The sequence below is a fragment of the Scomber japonicus genome, chromosome 22 (assembly GCF_027409825.1).
Source record: "Scomber japonicus isolate fScoJap1 chromosome 22, fScoJap1.pri, whole genome shotgun sequence".
Lineage (NCBI taxonomy): Eukaryota > Metazoa > Chordata > Actinopteri > Scombriformes > Scombridae > Scomber > Scomber japonicus.
The window spans coordinates 8,252,575-8,271,981 of record NC_070599.1 but is presented as its reverse complement, the minus strand read 5'-3'; the positions used below and the strand labels follow the sequence as shown (position 1 = coordinate 8,271,981).

At 39.0% G+C, this 19,407-nt stretch overlaps 1 protein-coding gene across 1 annotated transcript; it reads left to right on the top strand.

Annotated features, from left to right (window-relative positions):
• Positions 1–836: 836 nt before the first annotated feature.
• Positions 837–13,653, top strand: chrnb1l (cholinergic receptor, nicotinic, beta 1 (muscle) like). Its single transcript, XM_053343005.1, has 11 exons — positions 837–927; positions 3,376–3,509; positions 3,788–3,832; positions 4,280–4,389; positions 4,736–4,844; positions 4,940–5,087; positions 5,498–5,683; positions 6,251–6,474; positions 6,620–6,795; positions 13,128–13,266; positions 13,513–13,653. Exons 1-11 carry the CDS (start codon positions 837–839, stop codon positions 13,651–13,653), a joined length of 1,503 nt encoding a protein of 500 aa, XP_053198980.1.
• The last annotated feature ends 5,754 nt before the right edge of the window (positions 13,654–19,407 follow it).

The following is a 19,407-nucleotide window of genomic DNA, read 5'->3' as shown; positions in this document are numbered from 1 at the left end:
TGGTTTTAATAACTAGACCCATTTTAATAAAAGATTAATATATAATAATGATTCCATCATTTTTCCAACAGCCTCTATAGCAGAATCAAGGTAGCGCAAAGGGAATGACTGCCACTGCACCAAAGCAGGGAGGGTGGATACAAATGTGTGAAGGGATGGGAGAGCTTGAGGAATAGTGATTTAACAGCAAAGAATAATAGGAGGAAATGTTCATTTAAGAATAAAGAAGGCATTAAAAGTGAGATGGGCAAGAAATGCCATTAATCACTTAAGCTCCAAACCACCATCAATATTTTGTAGTCCACAGATAAAGTCAACCCCCCCAATCAATTCCTCGGTCCAGTCCACCCTCTTGCTCGCTTTCCCAAAAATATCCCCATTGTCATAACCCATAGCCTATTGCCATTCCTTCACCCCATCCCACCCCCTCAACTTCCTCTTCCTCCCACCCACCGTCCTCCCAGTCCCAGCCTCAGATTGGTGAACACCAACAGGTGCCTTCCCCACAGGCTTCCCAGTACAAACACATTCCGCCCTCTCGTCACTCCCAGCACGCGCACCCAATCACGCCGTGGTTTCACCCATGGAGCCATGGCCACAAAGAGACGAAGAGAAAGGAGAGAGAGCTGTTAGCTGAACAGTGTGTGCTGCTGAAGGTGCCAACCTGCTGTAATCCAACCAGAGGTGTAAATCTATTTACTTGAGGTAGAAAGGTGTGTGTGTGAGTTTTTGGATACGCTCATCCATCCCAGGTGAAGGTGCAGAGGGATCAAAGTGCGTGCTTACTGTGGAGAGGAGGGCCTCTGGTTGGCACAGGAAAAGTATAAGAAGATGTCATGACTGTCATGATTGGAAAAATTAACAAGATTAATGTGAGGATGAACACGTTTATCATCATATGCAGCTGCCTTTGCCTGGCTTTCACTGGTAAGGACATTTTAACAACTGCTGGTGTGTGTTTGTGGAGATGACTTAATGACCTCGTGATTGCACTGTTAATAGTTTTATATCAGCTGATACTATTTCCAAAAGTATTAAAATAACATTTGAGTTGTTTGAATATTACGTTTTCAAGCTTGAATTGGAATTTGTATGTAAGGTTACTGGTAACATTTTTATAAACACTGAAACAGCAGAAGTATTTTTCCTGTGTCATTTAAATGAAGACATATGGTATATGTTGAAATGTACAAGGAAATGGATAGAGAGGAAGAGAGGGAGCAAAAGAAAAACAAAAGTGTTTTACTGCTGTTGACTTTGACCTTCGACCTCATATCAGACTTGGAAACAAATAGTTGCCCTTTACTTGTTGACGACCAGCGGTGCAGTGTTCTCATTCCTCCGTCTGTACTAACACTTAATACCTGTTTACTGTAGTAATGCCAAGAAGTGAATCTTTTCTACCTTCATTTTCACAGGTGCACTTAGGCATTGAGGCATTTTTGTACTAAAGTCAAATATGATCAGATAACCAGACTCTGTAAGTTCGGCTGAATTGGTATTGATTCTAGTTCCTCTGTTTTTGTAAGAAAAAAAAATCATGATTACAATCGATTTGCGATGAGAAATCCTTACCTGGACCCAGCTGAAAGGCTTTGACTTTGACCCCCTGATTCCACCGTGTGATTTGAAAGCAATGCACCGGCTGGTGACCTCCTTTGAGGTTGCGGTGTATTGTTCCTTTCCCTCTGTAAGTCCTGCTGCCAGTGTGATTTTACAACTACATTTCCTCGGAAAGGAGAGAGAGAGCAGGAGTGGGAGAAATAAATGGAAATCCAAATGGAAGCATATGATCTTCCTATGTCCTAAAGATATTGATCCACTTGAAAAGCAAGAAAACCTGACTACACTGCTCTAGAACATATAATGAATCATATTAACACATCATTGCGTGATAATCAGAGCCTATTTTTGTCGCTGATGGAGCTGGTATCCCAGTCATCCCTTTGATCTCATTCCCTTGCTGCATATCAATTACATTAGCTCAGTCACCTTTGCTACCCATCGTACACCTCATCCTTTCTGTCCTTCTTTGTCTCTTCCACATGTTGGTTTGTCACATATTTGGAATGTAGATCAGTGTATCGTCAGTCAGTACTGAGACACATTTTTGGAGATCTGTGTCAATACGCTGAGTGCTTACTTCTGTTTAATGTTAAATTCCACAAATTTAATTTCACTGTTCTTGAATAACACTTTTTTTCTTGTCACCTTTGCATAGGATGGGAAAATATACATGCAAAATCTCCTTCAGCGACAGTATTTATTTCCAGATCAAAAAGTAATAATATCTATGACACTAACAGAATGCGTATCAGAAGACAGTGCACCAGTCCATCCATGCTGGGATGGCTACACATGGCTACACGGAGTATATTTTTAGCATGGGTCATCCCTGAAGGAATTGAACTCCTAACCACTGCAAGTCTGGCTTACTGATCCACCGAGAACAAACGTGCTGTGGTCTTGGTGTCAGTGACTTTAAAGCTGCCGATTGACGTGCTCTGGTTGCATTGTACTTTATCTCATTCTTCCAGCTTTGGTCTTTCCAATTAACTCTTTACATCCCCTGGTTTTGTCCATTCTCTTTTATCAATCAAAAATAAAAGGTAAAAGAATGGGAAACTATTGCACACCTTAAAAAAAAGAAAATTAAATATTAGCTCCAGACATAAGATAAAACATACTCTGCTTTAAATAATAGTTTTTGTCTAATTGTTTTTCCCTACAAAAACAGTTCAAGTATGTCATTAAAAGTGTTGTTCATGATTTTTGTTTTCAAGTCTAACTGCTGGACACAAGATATCTCTTACTTCATTGTAAAAGTTCATTCTCAGTGTTTGTGCACTGGAGGTTTCAAGTTTCCACATCACATTTGTTTAAGTTGCATACTGGACCACATTTGGCTCCAGACAAGTGTGATGTCACAAATCATGCTCATAGGTGTGCCACTTGTACTGATTTAAGGTGAACACAGAGAAATGTTCAGCCTTCAGTTGATGAATGTGAAAACAAACTCTGCACAATGAAGCTCAAACTTTACTATTAGGTAACAAGAAGAAAAACATATTTCTGACTACAGGGGCTCTTTAAAGCACTCTTTCAGACACGTAGACTGCTGCAACACTATGAAGTCCATTATAAACTAATCAACAAATTTTAAACTAAATGTGTTTTTAAGTCTGATAAAAGTAAGTAAAACTAGGAATTTCATGTATGCCTTATTTTTTGTAAGAGTGTGTAAAATTTAGTCTCAAGCCAGTAATCATTTTATTATATTACCTTAATTGGATGATGGTGTGGTGGCTTTTGTTACTTAAATTTCTCATTCTATGTTCCATGTTATTTTCTGTGTCTTGGCATCCGTGATTTTAGGAGCCTCAGAAATTGAGCGGAAGCTCCATCAGAAGATATTTCAAAACTACAATTTGAAAGTCAGGCCAGCACGATACTGGGAGGAGAGAGTGATGGTCCGTGTGGGGATGACTCTCTCCCAGCTAGTCAGCTTGGTAAACACACACACACACACACACACACACACACACACACACACACACACACACACATACATACACACCAGCAGCATGCACATACACACTCACACATACAAACACCTCCATATGAAGTTATCACATCAAGGGTGCTTCATGATCATCCATACATACCCAATTAGTTTCCACTAAGAGTAACAACTCTGTCATGCACAACAAAGACATTGTGGCATTATATATTTTGTCACCTTTCTCTCTCTCTTTCTTTCTCTTTTTGTCTCTCTATCCCACAACAGAATGAGAAAAATGGCGAGATGACAACCAACGTGTTCATGAATCTGGTATATGGATGAGAACATTCATCTTCATCACTGAGGCTCGCTCTACTGCTCTACTCTGACTTCTTCTGCTCTCTCCACACTGCTCTGTCGCTCTAATCTCAAATGGACTTGTCACTTTTTATAAACGCAAATTATTTCTCTATCTCTCTTCTTTCTCTCTGACTCACTCTTTCGCTTGTGTCCCTTGCCCTCACTAATTAGAGTTCAGGATGGCTAGAGTGTTTGTGACAGTAATGTGCAAGTGTGTGTATGATAGTGTGTCCACATCAGTTGGATTTAAATGGCTTATCAAAGACAGGAGAAACAAGGATGTAAATGACACAGACATCAGGGCACCGTGGTAATGATTTCACCTCTCGCCTGTTCCTGCTGTCTATATACTTTCTTTCTTTTTTTCTGCCTTTCTCCTTCCTTCCTTCCTTCCTTCCTTCCTTCCTTCCTTTCTAGGCATGGACAGACTACAGGTTGTCATGGAACCCAGAGGAATATGACAACATTGATGTTTTGAGGATACCTCCCAACAAGGTGTGGCGTCCTGACATCTTCCTCATAAATAAGTGAGTATGTCTGCACTGACAGTCCTCCACTTCATCCATCATGACTTACAGAGTGTCTGCTCTGAAAACAAAGTGGAAAGAAGTGTGTTTCACTTTAAAATATGTTCTGAAATGTGCTAAAACAATGCAAAAATATAGGAATGTTGTAAAACTTTGCATTTTTTCACAAAACTTGGTTGGGAGGGGCAATATAATGAAACATTTGTGGCCAATTAGCCCAATAGCCCAATTAGTCCTTATTTCATCTGTTATTGACACATTATTAATGTCACATACTGTAGGCCACAATGACTCCAAGATGTAAATGTGAAATGTGACATTTGCTTTCTTTTTTTACTCCTTGCAGTAATGACGGTCAGTTTGATGTGGCTCTGTACGTCAACGTCTTGGTTTACAGCGATGGGACGGTCAACTGGCTCCCCCCAGCCATCTACCGCAGCTCCTGCTCTATAGAGGTACAGGCTTTGAGGGTGATGTGCCACCAGTACATTCACTATTAACTTTCACTTTCTTCTTTTTCTTTCATTGACTTTCACCCAACAATCCATAGGTTGCGTACTTCCCATTTGACTGGCAGAACTGCAGCATGGTTTTCCGCTCATATACCTATGATGCCTCTGAGGTGGAGCTGCAGTATTATCTGGATGAAGAAGGCAAAGAGATCCAGGAGATTGTTATAGATGAGAACGCTTTCACTGGTTGGTTTCTGCACTAGCCTCTTCTTCTCCTCGTAGTTTTGTTTCATAGCAAAGAAAAAAACTGAAATTAATAACAGTCAAATAAACCTTTTTGATGGCTAGAAAAGGTTGATAAGCTGCATTCTACCTGTTTTTCAGTCTTATATTTACATAATCTAATAATGATAAATCAATGCTCAATGACATTTGAGCACTAATCGATCGAAGGTTTGAGCTTTTTTGAACTTTCAACTGGATCTTTAATCTTTGATTATTTTGCTAAAAACACTGTTTCCGATGGTTACAAATGAATTTTAATACTTAAGCTACTGCACTAGTAATTGAGTAGATTCTTGTTTATTTCCACTGAAAAACTCCTGCTATCTCCCAATGCTTAACTAAGGTTTCTCTTCCCAATACTTTTTTTTCAGAGAATGGGGAGTGGGCCATCTGTCACAAACCTTCAAGGAAGAACGTTAAGGAGGATCTGTATGAGGACATTACTTTTTACCTCATCATAGAGAGGAAGCCTCTTTTCTACATCATCAACATCATCGTGCCTTGCATCCTCACCAGTGTTTTGGCTATATTTGTCTTCTATCTGCCTCCTGGAGCAGGTCAGCACATCTGACATGTTTTGACGTTGTGACTACACATCACTGCCAAGAGAGGTTATAGGAAGTGAGGCTACTCTGTGATCCATTGTCTAATGTCATGACAAGAGGCATGTGCCAGACTACTTCATGAGGCAGGGCAGGCTTAAAAGGCATGGAAGATTTTTTGATTCATTATGGATCAGAGGAATGTGACCTTGGCCAGGAATCTACTTTGTCAATCTTTGGTCTTGTGTTGGCAGAGTGATGTTTCTCTGAGATAGTGGAAATTATAGATTTGAGGGAAAGTAACAGGATGGAGGGCAAACAAACTGAGCATGTTGAATTCAGAAATCATTCCTGTGAGACAGGCATCAATCAAACAAAATATCTTAAACTAAAACTTACCAGTAAACTCAACACTTGCAAATAATGTCTAGCCAAAAAGATTAAACCAATTAGATGATTGCATGTCTCTCCAAGACAAATAGGCACATCCATGTATTTGTCATGTAAACCCTGAGCCAATAGAGTAATTCTTGTTGCCTTACTGTCATAATGAATGACTCAATCTGTCCTTGTCCTCTCCAGGGGAGAAGATGACTCTCTCTATTTCTGTCCTCATTGCTTTGACTGTCTTCATGCTCTTGCTGGCTGACAAGGTTCCCGAAACTTCCCTTGCCATACCCATGATTGTTAATTACGTCATGTTCACCATGATCCTGGTCACCTTCTCTGTCATCTTGAGTGTGGTCGTCCTCAACCTGCACCACCGAACGCCCAGTACGCACATCATGCCACACTGGGTTCGGAAGGTGAGACTGGGATTGTTTAGTCTGTACAAGGGAAAGTCAGTGGAGAGAAAGTAAATTGATTCTACAGTATCCTGATGGATATGTTAAGGATTAAATGCACATATATTTCAATACTCACCCTGATTTCTGAACCTTAAATTCCCAGGCCTTTATTCACTTCCTGCCCAAGTATATTGGCATGGTAAGGCCCAACCCAGAGGAACCTCTGTTGAAAGAAGAGAAAGACACCATGCCCATCCATGGCTTCAGTGGGAGGCAACCTGGAGGAGAGTACTTCTTTCGGAAGATCAACCCTGATCTAGTCATACCATGGAGAGGCAGGTAAGGCCGCATTTATAAGGTGTCGCTGAGAGATGTGAATGGAAAGTTACTGTCTTATTAAAATAGTGTCCATAATGGCTACAGAAAGTATGACATTTATGTTGGGAAAGACATTTTTCCCATGTTAGACCAGTCAGAAAAAATACATTTGAATTGTATTTTCCTTCACTTGCAATGCGGTACAAAAAAGGAAAAATCTCCATCTTCTGAAAGTTTCAACTTTCATTCATGCGGATTGCTAATAGTATAAATATCCATCTACAAACTTTACACACTCTATAAAAAAAGGAAGTTTTAGACTTCCTACAACAATAGAAAACATCTAATAAATATTGGTTTAAGTCTTAACAACTTGATTGGGTTAGACTCAAAAGACAAACCAAGCTCTTGGTTGAAGTTGTTGAGAGAGATACTTCCAAAATGTTACAGTACCTATATCCTTTACTATCAAGACCTGCCAAGTTAAAACTATGGATATGAATTAATGACCGTGAGGGTCATACATACTGATTGTGAGCCTCTTTCTAGTCTAAGATGTGCTGATTCTGACATTTAAACCCAGAGGAAGCTATTTCTATTAATGTTAATAAAAGCCAGCGCAGGCATGAATCTTCTTTGTAGAGTCTGCCAAAGTGTGAATGTTGGATCAGATGCCAGACCAGCTATTATAGTAAAGTACATAGTGTGCTAGACTTGGCAGAATTGCAGCCATCATCACAGCAGCTCAGAGAATCTGTCAAGACAGTGACAGTAGCTATGTGCACTTCTTTCAGCCTCATATACAGTATTGAAAGCTAGTTTAATATTGCAACATGAAAGCTGCTCTGACATGGATGGATCTTCAAATCTTCAAGTGAAATGTTCATTACAGTCAACAGTCTTCAGTGAATGTACTAGGAGTAAACCAAGGTTCATATTTAGCCATGCTAGCGGTGTGGACTTATGAGCGGCAATTCCAGTCCATTGGTCCGTCCACCATATTGGTCTTGAATTAAATGTGCACTATTGGACAGAAATTGGATTATAACACATTCATGGTCCCCAGAGTATGATGACTTATGTGGTCCCCTGACTTTTCATCTCATGCCACAATGAGGTTGACGTGCGGTTTCAAGCAAATGCCTCAACAGTTATTAAATAGATTATCATGAAAGTTGGTACATACATTCATGTTACTGTACCTTCAGGATGATCTGTAGTAACTTAAGCATTCCCTTAACAGTTCCTCTAGTGGCATTGGCATGTCATAATTCAAATTGGTCCAATACTATTTGGTTAATGACCAAATATGACGAAAGATGAAATGACAGAGCAGCTAGCATGACTGTAGACTAGTTTTGTTATTATTCTGCAATGTGTTTTTCTTATAGCTGCTTTCTGTTAATATAGTTGTAGTCTCTGTTGTTGACAGCTGGCACTGTTCCTTAACCGTTTAGCCAAGATGGTCATAATGCTAAGACTTACACAGTTACTCTCCTGAATGTACCAGAAAACGGGCGTTTAATTGAACAAATGTCAAGGCTTTAATTAATTGACTGAGCAAAGGATAGGTTATTACCAACGAACTATCAGTTGGTGATGGAGATCAAAATACACATTACCTCAAATTCTGCTTCAGTTTGTGTTGTCTCTCCAACTGTGGGGGCTCCACTTTAGTTAATCTGCCAGTAGGCATCAGCCTTGCCACCCAGCCCTGGCATTATAATCAGTTCCCTGAACCAGGCCTGGTGCTGTGCACCTCTCATCCCGTTCCAAAGGCATCAGATTCAGCCCCGACTAAGCCCCACACCCCCGTCCACAGTCGCCAGCTACTAAGCCTCTGTTTAGTTTGGGCATTAGGGGGTAATCCCACAGAAAGGAGGTGGAGGGACAGTGAAGATTGGATAGGGCTAGATGAGTGGAGGGGAAGACCAGTGCTGAGTGATCAGAGCAGAGAAGGATTTTGTCGTTTTTGATGTGGAAGAGTTGATGGTTGTGCCATCAAGGCAGATAGAAACACAGGCACCAGTGTTCAGTCTGTGTATTATAGATGTTTATTCCTTCATCTGTCTCACTTTATCTTGTTATTCTGACAGAGGGCTAGTTAGAAGCCAAGCATTGTCCATTACAGCATAGAATTTTCTGGATGTTTGATGGTGTGAGCTGCTTCATTTGTCTGTATTTATTTAGTGTCACCAGGCAAGTGAGAGTCTGCCTCCTGCTATGGATGTGTGTTAATGTGAGTATACAGATATAAATCAATATAGATACTTTCAAATGTACAGTATAGATACAGTATCAGTAATATATGTGTGATTGCTTAAGTGTGTGTGAGCGTCATAGTGAGAAGGGTTCCATGAATCTGGCGGATGAATGCAAGCTGTGGAATGTGGATGGCATGCAGCATGTAGAGGACCACATAGCTCTGCCGTGAGCTGTGGCCACACAAACACACACACACACATACACACCACAGCTTTTGGTCACTCATTTTTTATTGTTCAGCAGTCCATCTGTTGTCACTCTGGCTCTTTACGACATTGATAACTTATCCCACTCCTTCACTGACGCCTTCCTCTCTCTGGAGCCCGACGTTCTGCACGTTATTAACACCATACACACCATACACACACTGTACAACCACACACTGCATACATGGACCGTATTGTAGACAGTGAAGGTGCCAGTCTGCACGAGCCAGACGTCCTCAAGGGGGTTACACATTTGTGTTCTCCCTCTCCCTCCCTCTCTCTTTCTCTCTCTCTTTTTTCTTTCCATGCTTCAGTGATCATTTGATTATAATGATAAAGAATGAATGCAAAGCCAGTGAAGTTAGTTAGTATTCTTAATATTATCCCCCGTTAGCAAATGAATGCATAAGTGAGCACAGCCCATAAATAAACAAATTGATGAGCAAATTAAATAGAAAAGCAAGCAAGCAAAAAATTGTATGAGTAAAATCATTAAAAGAGAAGACAAAACACCAATAAAGTACAGACAAACACATAAATCAACTAAGTAATGAACAACAAACAATAAAACATAACAATTGACATGAATGCCAGCAGAGGAATTTTTGATATTTATTCCAAAAATCTAAAATACATTTTTTATATATTTCAAAATCAAAATAAGAACAAAGACAAACGATTGTGACTCATAAAACATGACTTACTTGTTGGAAAGATATATTGTGATAATAAATAAGGACACTGAACAGGACTTAAAAGCAGGCAATATTCTGTAATGCTTTCACATATAGTACTGTATGTACACACAATATTAGACAGAAGTGTATACAAATATTGACATCTTATACAGTAGACTTATACATAGAATAAAAAACACATTAGAAGGAAATTAATCTACATGTTGGTCATTTAATACCAGTACAATACCTTCTATATGCTTATGCTGTTTCTTATGTATGTAATAATCCCACACGCAAACACATATTTGTATATATGTGTATCTGCGCTACATGGTGTATGGTTGAGAAACAGGACAGGTGTACTAAAACTTGCCTGTTCATCACACCACCTCCACGAATGAGTGTCCAATCACCACTCACAAATAACTTTCCCTCCTCAACAGTCATGGTATGTTTTTTTACAGAACAGAGCGAGAGAGAGATATCTCTTCACTGTGTGCAGTGAAGAGATCAAACCCGTCATTATACTGTTACACGCTCAGTAATGTGACATTTAGCCGAAGGCTAGACATGTGCTGTTGACATGTATATACATGTCACCACAGGCCACATATGTCCCTTGTTACTGTAGCGATGTTGATGGATTGATCAGGCTGTGATGGTGACTGGTGTAAGATCATAGCATTCAAATATAGCAACAAAAAAGACATGTACTAATGTACTGTTTAGCATCATATGGATGTGTTCTGATGAAGATATGTGCTATATAAAATATTATTAATATAATTCCCTGTACAGATTTTTTGTGACATATCCATATACTGAAATACTCCTCATTCTCTAGTGGAAAACATACAGTAATGTTCAGATATGATTGTTGTCAGGGAAAATGGAACCAACAGAGTGGGTTGGAATGGTTTAATTGGTTTCATTCTGTATAGGAGAGAATCTTTAAAAAAAGTTAATCTCACCTGACACTGAGGGTATACATAATAATACTAATACTACTAATAATAATGTTTTAAGAGAGGCAAAAGGTGAATGGAGTGGCAGAAAACACAGGGCAGCAGGAGGAAGTAGAATTTTTACCAAGTAGTTAACACCCTATTTAAGTGTTTGCTTGAACTTGTGTGACGTGTGGTCAGGCTGTGACCTCACCTGTAAGGGTCAACTATGAAGGAATGTGCACTTCTACCCAGAAAATAGAACATTATTATATATATATATATTACGCACAAAAACCTTGAAAATAATGTCTGAGTCTGTTAGAAATCTATTTTAAGATATTTTCTGTAAAAGAAAAGGCAATGTGCAACAAATCTTCTTCAATCCCTTTCAAACTGTAATAAACTTGAATTTGACACACTCTCCTTATAAATGATTAATTATATACATTGTTATCTTTTATTTGAACCTGATCATTTCTGAGATACAGAAAATGTATCCCATATTGTAATTTGTACTTTTGAGATTATAGCTTGTGCAAATATATTTTTCTGTTACTTTACTTGCTATCTCTGCATTTATGTTTTGTTTTTGTTTTTTTAGATTCCTGAATTACAATTAAAAATTATTTCTAATCATAATTCTGACTGAGCAATGAGGTTACAGAGTGACCCAACGAAAGCATGTTTGTCTGGTGCTGCAAGAACGCTGTCAATACAAACCACTCCCTCTCTCACTCATATGTTTTGGTTTATGGAACAGCTGTGCGAGCGTAAGAATGAAGGGGTCAAAGATCACGGCATCGCGTAAATATTGACCCAGTCTTTGTGTCAATGTCACCTCTGTGTCGGCCGTACGCTGCTGCTGCCACTCAGTGCTCAGAGGAGCTGCAGGGAGCCTGTCAGTGGCTAGAGGGCACACAAGGATACATGCTGTATGTTAGCAGGAATGTATGTTAGGAGGAAGGCATGAAGAGGCAACACCGACATCTGCTTCTATACTGTGTGTCCTCTGCTGGACAGCTAATGTCAGCCGTGGTTTGTTTCATCAGGGGTGAGCAATGCTGCGCCCGTGACTCATGACGTACAGTACACAACATAAATCTGAGCTAATGGAGCTTTTGTGAGGGGTGTTGTGCGTTTTTTTAACTTCATCCAGAGGACATGTGTCTAAGTATTAGCATGACATCCATGAATGTATGAATGTGTTGCCTCTGGAAAAATCATGGGACATTTACCACATGTCCACTTCAAAACAAACAGCTTATAATAAATATATAAACTAATAATAGCTGTGAGGGGGGGGGGCTTTCTCACAATAGCACTAAAATAATAATTAACTGCAGAATAATTTTAAAATGTTATATTTAACTAATATAAAATGAATTGAGATTGACTGCAGTTATCCTAAAGGAAATGTTTGTGTCAAAAATACAATATACAATTATACAATATGGTCTAATAGTTCATTATGGTATTTATTGTGCTATGCATTTAAGTGCTCAGCCCATGTGGATTGTACTGTATTATGTGTATGTGAGGTAAAGTAAGGTAAGGTGTCATTATTGATCTCCCTAGGGAGAAATTCAAGTGATAAAAATAAATAAAATAAAATAAAATATAAACAATGTAAATAATCTGTAATTATAGAAATATGCAATATGCATAAATTCCTGATATGATATACATGTGTGCAATGTTCCTGGGATTTACACAGTAAGGACAGCCCCATAACTTCTTACGTATAACTTTGCATATAAAAAAAAAGAAAGTTGCTTCTGTCCCAAGCTTGACAATGAAAATTTGCCATAAAAAAGATTACCCTCCAAAAAAAAGTAAAATAATGAATTAAGCCCATTATACTAAAAGTGTGGCACTCTCACATAATGGGCATTACAACTTTAAATGGAATAGCTACATAAGAGAAATATCCTGTGCATACATAATTAAGTTAAATATACTAAATAAGGTCAAATAGTTAAAAAACCTAAAAAGAAGGTTGCATGTATGAAAGTAAAAATATGTAAATTAGAAAATTTAAAGAATGAATAACCCCTCAGCCAGAGATAACTACATTTTTGGTGTAGCTGTTATAAATGGTTTTACTTGTTAAGTAAAAACAAGGGAAGATAGTCATCTATAATATCTGCAGTAGGGCTACACACAGGAACTCAGTGTTCAGTGTTCTATATGTCTTCTTTCATGTGCATCTCTGTTTCTTTACATCCCTCCTCTCCCTCTGTGTCTGTGTGTTTTAGGTGTGAGAGCACAGTGCAGCTCCAGAGGCTCCCGGACACTGATGGCTACTGTCTGATCCTCCCTCCCAACCTGAAGTCAGCCATCGCCGCTGTGACATACATGGCTGAGCAGCTGAAGAAGCAGGACACGGACGACACGGTGAGTACCGTGCATGACATGACACACACTGTCAGGCAGCTTGTTATTCAGGTACTGAGTACAGAATGTTCCAAACATGCCCCAGTGATGTTCATGTGTCACTGCATACATACAGTACACTGCTGACTCAGTGCTTACAGTAAGTCCTTTTGTGTGTGTGTGTGTGTGTGTATGTGTGTGTGTGTGTGTGTGTGTGTGTGTGTGTGTGTGTGTGTGTGTGTGTGTGTGTGTGTGTTCCCTATACAGATGACAGGAGACTGGCAGTTCATTGCCCTGGTGGTGGATCGTCTCTTCCTGTGGTTATTTGTTATCATCACCACTCTGGGAACCCTGGCCATGTTCTTGGATGCCAGTTTAAACTATACACCCAACGAACCCTTCCCATAGAAGACAACATACACACACACATAAATATATATGCACACACACACAACACCTGGATACTATGGTATTTGCAACAAAATCTTAATGAGATATAAGTATATTTTCTTGAATCTTTTGAACTCTTTACTGTTTGTTCTTTGATAAAAAATAAACCATGTAAAGCATGTATAAATCTTGAGAGATCCAGGTCAAACACGTATTACAACTTCCATCTTTTGGTCGTCACTTTTAATTCTTGGTGCTTTCTTAGATCACCAGATCTGACTTTCCATAATTCCATATTTTTCCAGCCGTTGAAATGTAGCAGACAAAAAAGTGTCACCTTGCATAAACTAATAAAATAAGTATACCAGCTCCATTATAATAAATCCATGTATTTGGATCTACAGTATAGAAGGTAAATGCATCAGTAGTTTTTGCATTATTTCTGTCTATATCGTTTATTTATCACATTGTGATCTTTGTTATTTGAGTTTAAAAACGTGAAAATACATGTTTCTTGAAAGTGACAGTGTCTGTGTTGTTTACTGTATTTTGTGAGAGAACATGCAGAAAACTAACTGTTAAAACTAGTTTATCTCTAGTTTGTTATTTGGCTGCTTATCTGCCCCAATTTTACTAATAATAATCTTATTGAAGTAGAGTCTGTCAAATAGTTTTCCACCAATCAACCAAGACAATAAGAAGAGATCATGTAGGTTGTAATGTTGGTGTTTGAGCAGTAGGGGGCAGTAATATTAAAGTAATTCATCAGAGAGCAATGCTGGTGAAAGAAAGCTGAAACAGTTACATTTTAAGAGTCATCACTTTCATCATATTACACATATTATAATGTAAAATATTATAATGTGTAAACTAATCTAAACATGATTATATAAAGAGGGCAGCTGGATTTATAAGTTCTTGACCTAAATGTTGCCAACTTTTGAGACATTGTTTTCAGTGAGTGTTCCTTTGTGCACAATCAGTTTGAGTCAAGAACAAGAAAAATCCATCATGAGTCATGCTGCCATCTCACTTATCACTGTGAATGATTCAATGACTCAAATCTGACTTTCATAAAAAAGTCAATGTCATTCTCCTTTCTGCCAGGCTTACACACACACACACACACACACACACACACCTACACACACACACCAACACACACACACACACACACACACACACACACACACACACACACACACACACACACTGCAGACCTTTATAAATCAAATGGCTTATTTCTTTGTAGAGCTGCAGAGCCTCACACGGTGATGTTACACTGTTTAATCAGAAATCATAATGGGTCTTGGTGGTACACAGTAACAACTACATTTAGTCAGGTACTGCACTTAAGTACAATTTTCAAGTACTTGACTTGAATATTTCCATGTTTGCGCTACTTCACACTTCTTCTTCACTATAGTTCATGCTTTTTCATACATACTTTTTTTCCAATTTAAAATTCATGATCAGGAAAATGTTTAATGAAAAATGTAAGTATCTGAGAAACAAAAGAGCAGAACTAATCAAGCAAGCCACGCAGTACAACAAAACAACAAAAACAAAAAAGGGGGACTATATGCATACATTCACATACATGTGTTTTTTACTCCATAACATATATATGACAGATGAAGAGTTTACATTCAAAGCATGTGATAATGCATTTATATATTCAACCACCAAAGTTATGTTAAGTTATCATATTAGAATATATGATCATATAGAGAACTGATGGCATTATCCTGTATGGAGTGCCTTTACTATTAATACTTTAAATACATTTAGTAAACATGCATTTACCATAAGTAGTTTAATAGCTGAAGATTCAAGTTTCCACATCACACTTGTACGTGTAAGTTGAATGCTCGACTGTGATTGGCTCCAAACGAGTTGTTATGTCACAAAATTCTACTAATACACAAACATGCATAACAGATTTAAGGAAAGCATTGAGAAACATTCCCCTCTTCAAGAGATGAATGTGAAAACAGCCCTCTAGTGTCAAACTCTGCACACACATCAGTCTGCACAGAGGAGCTCAAACATCTAAGTAATAGTAGAATAACACATTTTTAAGAGAAGGAGGGGCTTTCAAGTTCAGAGGCTACTACATAACCATGATGGCTCTTAGCTGTGCTGATTAAGTTGTCTTGAACAGAACAGTCCATAGTTACACTGAAGCTATTTTCACACTCACTGATGTGCAGCGTGAGGCCGCACAATCTAACATTGTATTCATTGTGTCCAAACTGTGCAAATATGTTTCTACCCAATATGTAAAACTTGCCAAACTCTTAAGAGAAAAGAATGCCTCTCTCTCATTGCTTCAGACAAGAAGAAAGAGTCCACAAGACCAACAACACAATCTATTGGCTCTGTCCTGCTGATGCTGCACAAAAGCCAAGTCATGTTGCATAAGAAGGCTGGAGGTGAAAAAGACAGAGGACATGGAGAGAGAAGGGCGCCATCCCCCTCATTTGCGCACTCGGAGCTTTTCAGAGAAAAGCCGTGGGCCCAGCGTGTTTTATTGCTAATGCCTCAGTGACTTCCAAGGGCACTTAAAAGACTTCAGTCATTGGATTTGCACTCCCCTTGCTCACTTCATACCCGCAGGAGGCCTCAGAGACGGGAGGGAGAGCCCCCGAGAGAATGTTGTTAGTGCCCTTCTTTGGGGCTGATTTAGCTGTTTTCTTTTTCGCCTCCCATTGAGCGTTGAGCAACGGCTAAACCAGCAAGATGAATGTGTGTTTACGCTCCTAAAAAATAAAGTAGTGAAAGTCGAAAGAGGCGCGAGGGAAGACGGGAAAAGCACGGGGGGGAAAGGGCAATGTTCATTTTGTGGTCTTTACAATGCAAGATCTGGGTGGAGAAGCAGCCAAGAGGACATCATATAAATCAGGTTGCCAATAGCAACAACACTGGTAGGCCTGTGACTGTCCTCATACTGTGCTCCTAACTTTTCTTCCTCTTCTTTCCTCTCATCTAGCTGTTTGTGCTAAATACATGTTTCTCTCCATTAACTTTCCTTCATCTTTCTCCTTTCACCTTGACCTCAGACCTCTCATCTTCCAACTAACCCCCTTCATCTTCCTCCCTTCTTCAGACCCAGATCAAAGTGAAAGATTCCTTCGGCTACGGGGTCACTCCTCCTTGGTAACAATAGGATATTTGTTGGCATCCACAGTTAAACCTTGAGGCCTATTACCCAATCCTGGATACAGTAGAGGGGCTAAGAGTTATAGTGAGAGGAGAGGTGGAAGGAAAGGGCAAGAACGTGAGAAAATGAAAGTTAGTGCAAGGCAGAGGAGAGACGGAGGAGGAAAACAGGGCCTCCTTACCTCTATAAGTGAGATGATAATCCAGCCAGTTGGTGAGCACATTCCCATTAACCTGGCAGTGGGGGTAACTTCCACCCAGCTTATGGGTTATTACTTCCTCTCCCGTTACTACAGGAGTATTGTTTCTCCACAGTGTGAAGTCATACAGCCCGCAGTGCCAAAGCCTGACCTCTCAACCTCTCATATGGACAATGCTTCCTATTGTCTTTGGGTTTTTGCCCGTTCACTGCAGGAACCGGCTACGGTTGGCATTTTAATGGATCATCTCCAGTTAGGTCATGAACATTTGATTCACTGACTGGAAATAGATTGTACACACAGTTGGCATGGATCAAACAAAATGCTACACTACAAGGTGTGTTGTACAACTTGAAAACCACTACTAAATTTATTATCGCCCAGAGGAGATCATGTGTTTTGTGGTGTTTGTGTATGTCCAAGTGTGTATCTATCAGCCTGAAATTTTTTGTGCACACATACAAATGTGTGCTCAAGGACCTCTCATGGTAGCAGTTGGAAAATCTATTTCATAACTGGGCTTTATACCGCCAGAAGGGGCCCCAAGTAGTCAGCAATTACAGCAAAAGGCATTTCCAGCAATCGGCTAGGCTAACAACTGTCTGTTGCATGTCAAATTTTGGCTCAAAACCTCTAACGAAAAGTTTGCTCTCATCTTGAACATCTGCAGATGAATTCCATACCTGATATGTATGATCCACTAAAGTTAGGCATGATACGGATGATGATTAAATCCCAGTTTTTGTCGGTTTCACCGTAAGGTAAGTGTAAGGGAGCCAGGAGGTTGTTTGGGAGTGGAGAGGAAGGTAATGTAGGTAGTTTTTTGTGAATGGTGCGTTCCAATAAAATGTTCTAAATAAATAACAATGTTTAAATTGAGATGTTTGGACTTATCGTCCCATTTATTGTTACATTTATACAGTTACCTGAACCCTGGAGGACCCTCAGTTACAATATTATAACACTGTTCTATAGATCTTAGAGAAAACTTAGATATACCTGGTGGAGATCTGCAGTCTGTTGAGTGCACTCTTCTAGTTAAATGTGTGACTTGTTGGAGAATACCTGGTTTTACTGTGAGGTATGCTAATGGTCTGTGTAACCCAGCTGTACTGTAGAATATATACTTTCTGCAGGACAGTTTCATTCACTCTTCTTTCTAATTACACATCATGAAACAAGCAGTGGTGAAAGAGGTATTCAGATCTTTTACTTACAATGTAAAAATAATCAGTTACAAGTAGAAGCCAATCAAAAAACACTAATTATGCAGAATGGCGTATTTCATAATATTGTATATATATATATACATATATATCATTGGACCACTAGTATTGCTATACTAACTTGTAAGCAGTACTATTGAGTTTAATCTTTGAAAATTCATTATACTATAAAAGCTGGCCATTTATTTTGTATGTATAATCTACAAAGTAACTAAACTCTCAAATAAATGCAGCAGAGTGAAGACATTTCCATCTGAAATGTAGTGGAGTAGAAGTATAAAGTAAAATAAAATGAGATAACTTTAATACAACACATGAGTAAATGTGGATAGTTACATCACATCACTGGAAACATGGAAGTTATTACTAAATGCGTCTTTTGTTGCTGTTTGCAGTGACTTCACTTGTTTTTAGTGGTTTCATATTCCGTCATGGTTTTCCAGTTTCCTTGAACCTACTATTACCCTATTACTGTCTGAAAAGTAATGCATCAATGAATAAGTCACACATGATTTAATGAATGTTCATGATTCATCATGGTTAATTTAAACCAACTGAGTTTGTTATTACAGAAACATTGTTGATGATCAAGCTTAAGGTTTCAGTAGAAGATCAACATCAGCATGTCATCATGTTTTCTTCTTTTTGACCTGTGGAGAAGCCTCCCTCTTCTTCAGATATCTCTCTGCCAGCACCTCTCAGCTGCTCAACTGAAGCTGGCTAAATGCTCTTTATGGTCTCCTCATCGTAGAGACATGTTGCCCTTCTCTGGCACTAAAAGAGCTTTGTCTGTAGTTCCTCTGTTGCTCACCTGTTGATAGTTTGAATGCCACCAAAAATTGAGCAAAAAATGGGAAAAAGAAAGGTTTTAACATCTCAATTTTCCTGGTAATCTACTTCTTTCTGGTATCTGAAGCTATTTTAACATGATGATACAGCTTTCACTTCACGTTATGAGATTTCAACATTGAATTTTTCCACTTGTACCCAGCAGCTAACGGTTTACAGTTCCTCATTAACACATCAGTGGCAACACAGAGGTTGTGAATCTGTGCTGAGCCGGTCAGCAGCATGTGACTGGTGATCTGTGGTGAGAAGACGGTTGGGAGTTTAGTCTACTTTGTTCAGAGACAGGGACTTGAGTTATAGCATCAATATAGGTCAGTGGGTATTCTGTAGGCTTC

Bases quoted from the DNA above. Each gene is read 5' to 3' on its own strand.
- chrnb1l (XM_053343005.1), top strand. From the start codon at position 837: ATGACTGTCATGATTGGAAAAATTAACAAGATTAATGTGAGGATGAAC. The intron at 3,833-4,279 runs GTATATGGATGA...CTTCCTTTCTAG, and splicing joins CCAACGTGTTCATGAATCTG to GCATGGACAGACTACAGGTT. The intron at 4,845-4,939 runs GTACAGGCTTTG...AACAATCCATAG, and splicing joins GCAGCTCCTGCTCTATAGAG to GTTGCGTACTTCCCATTTGA.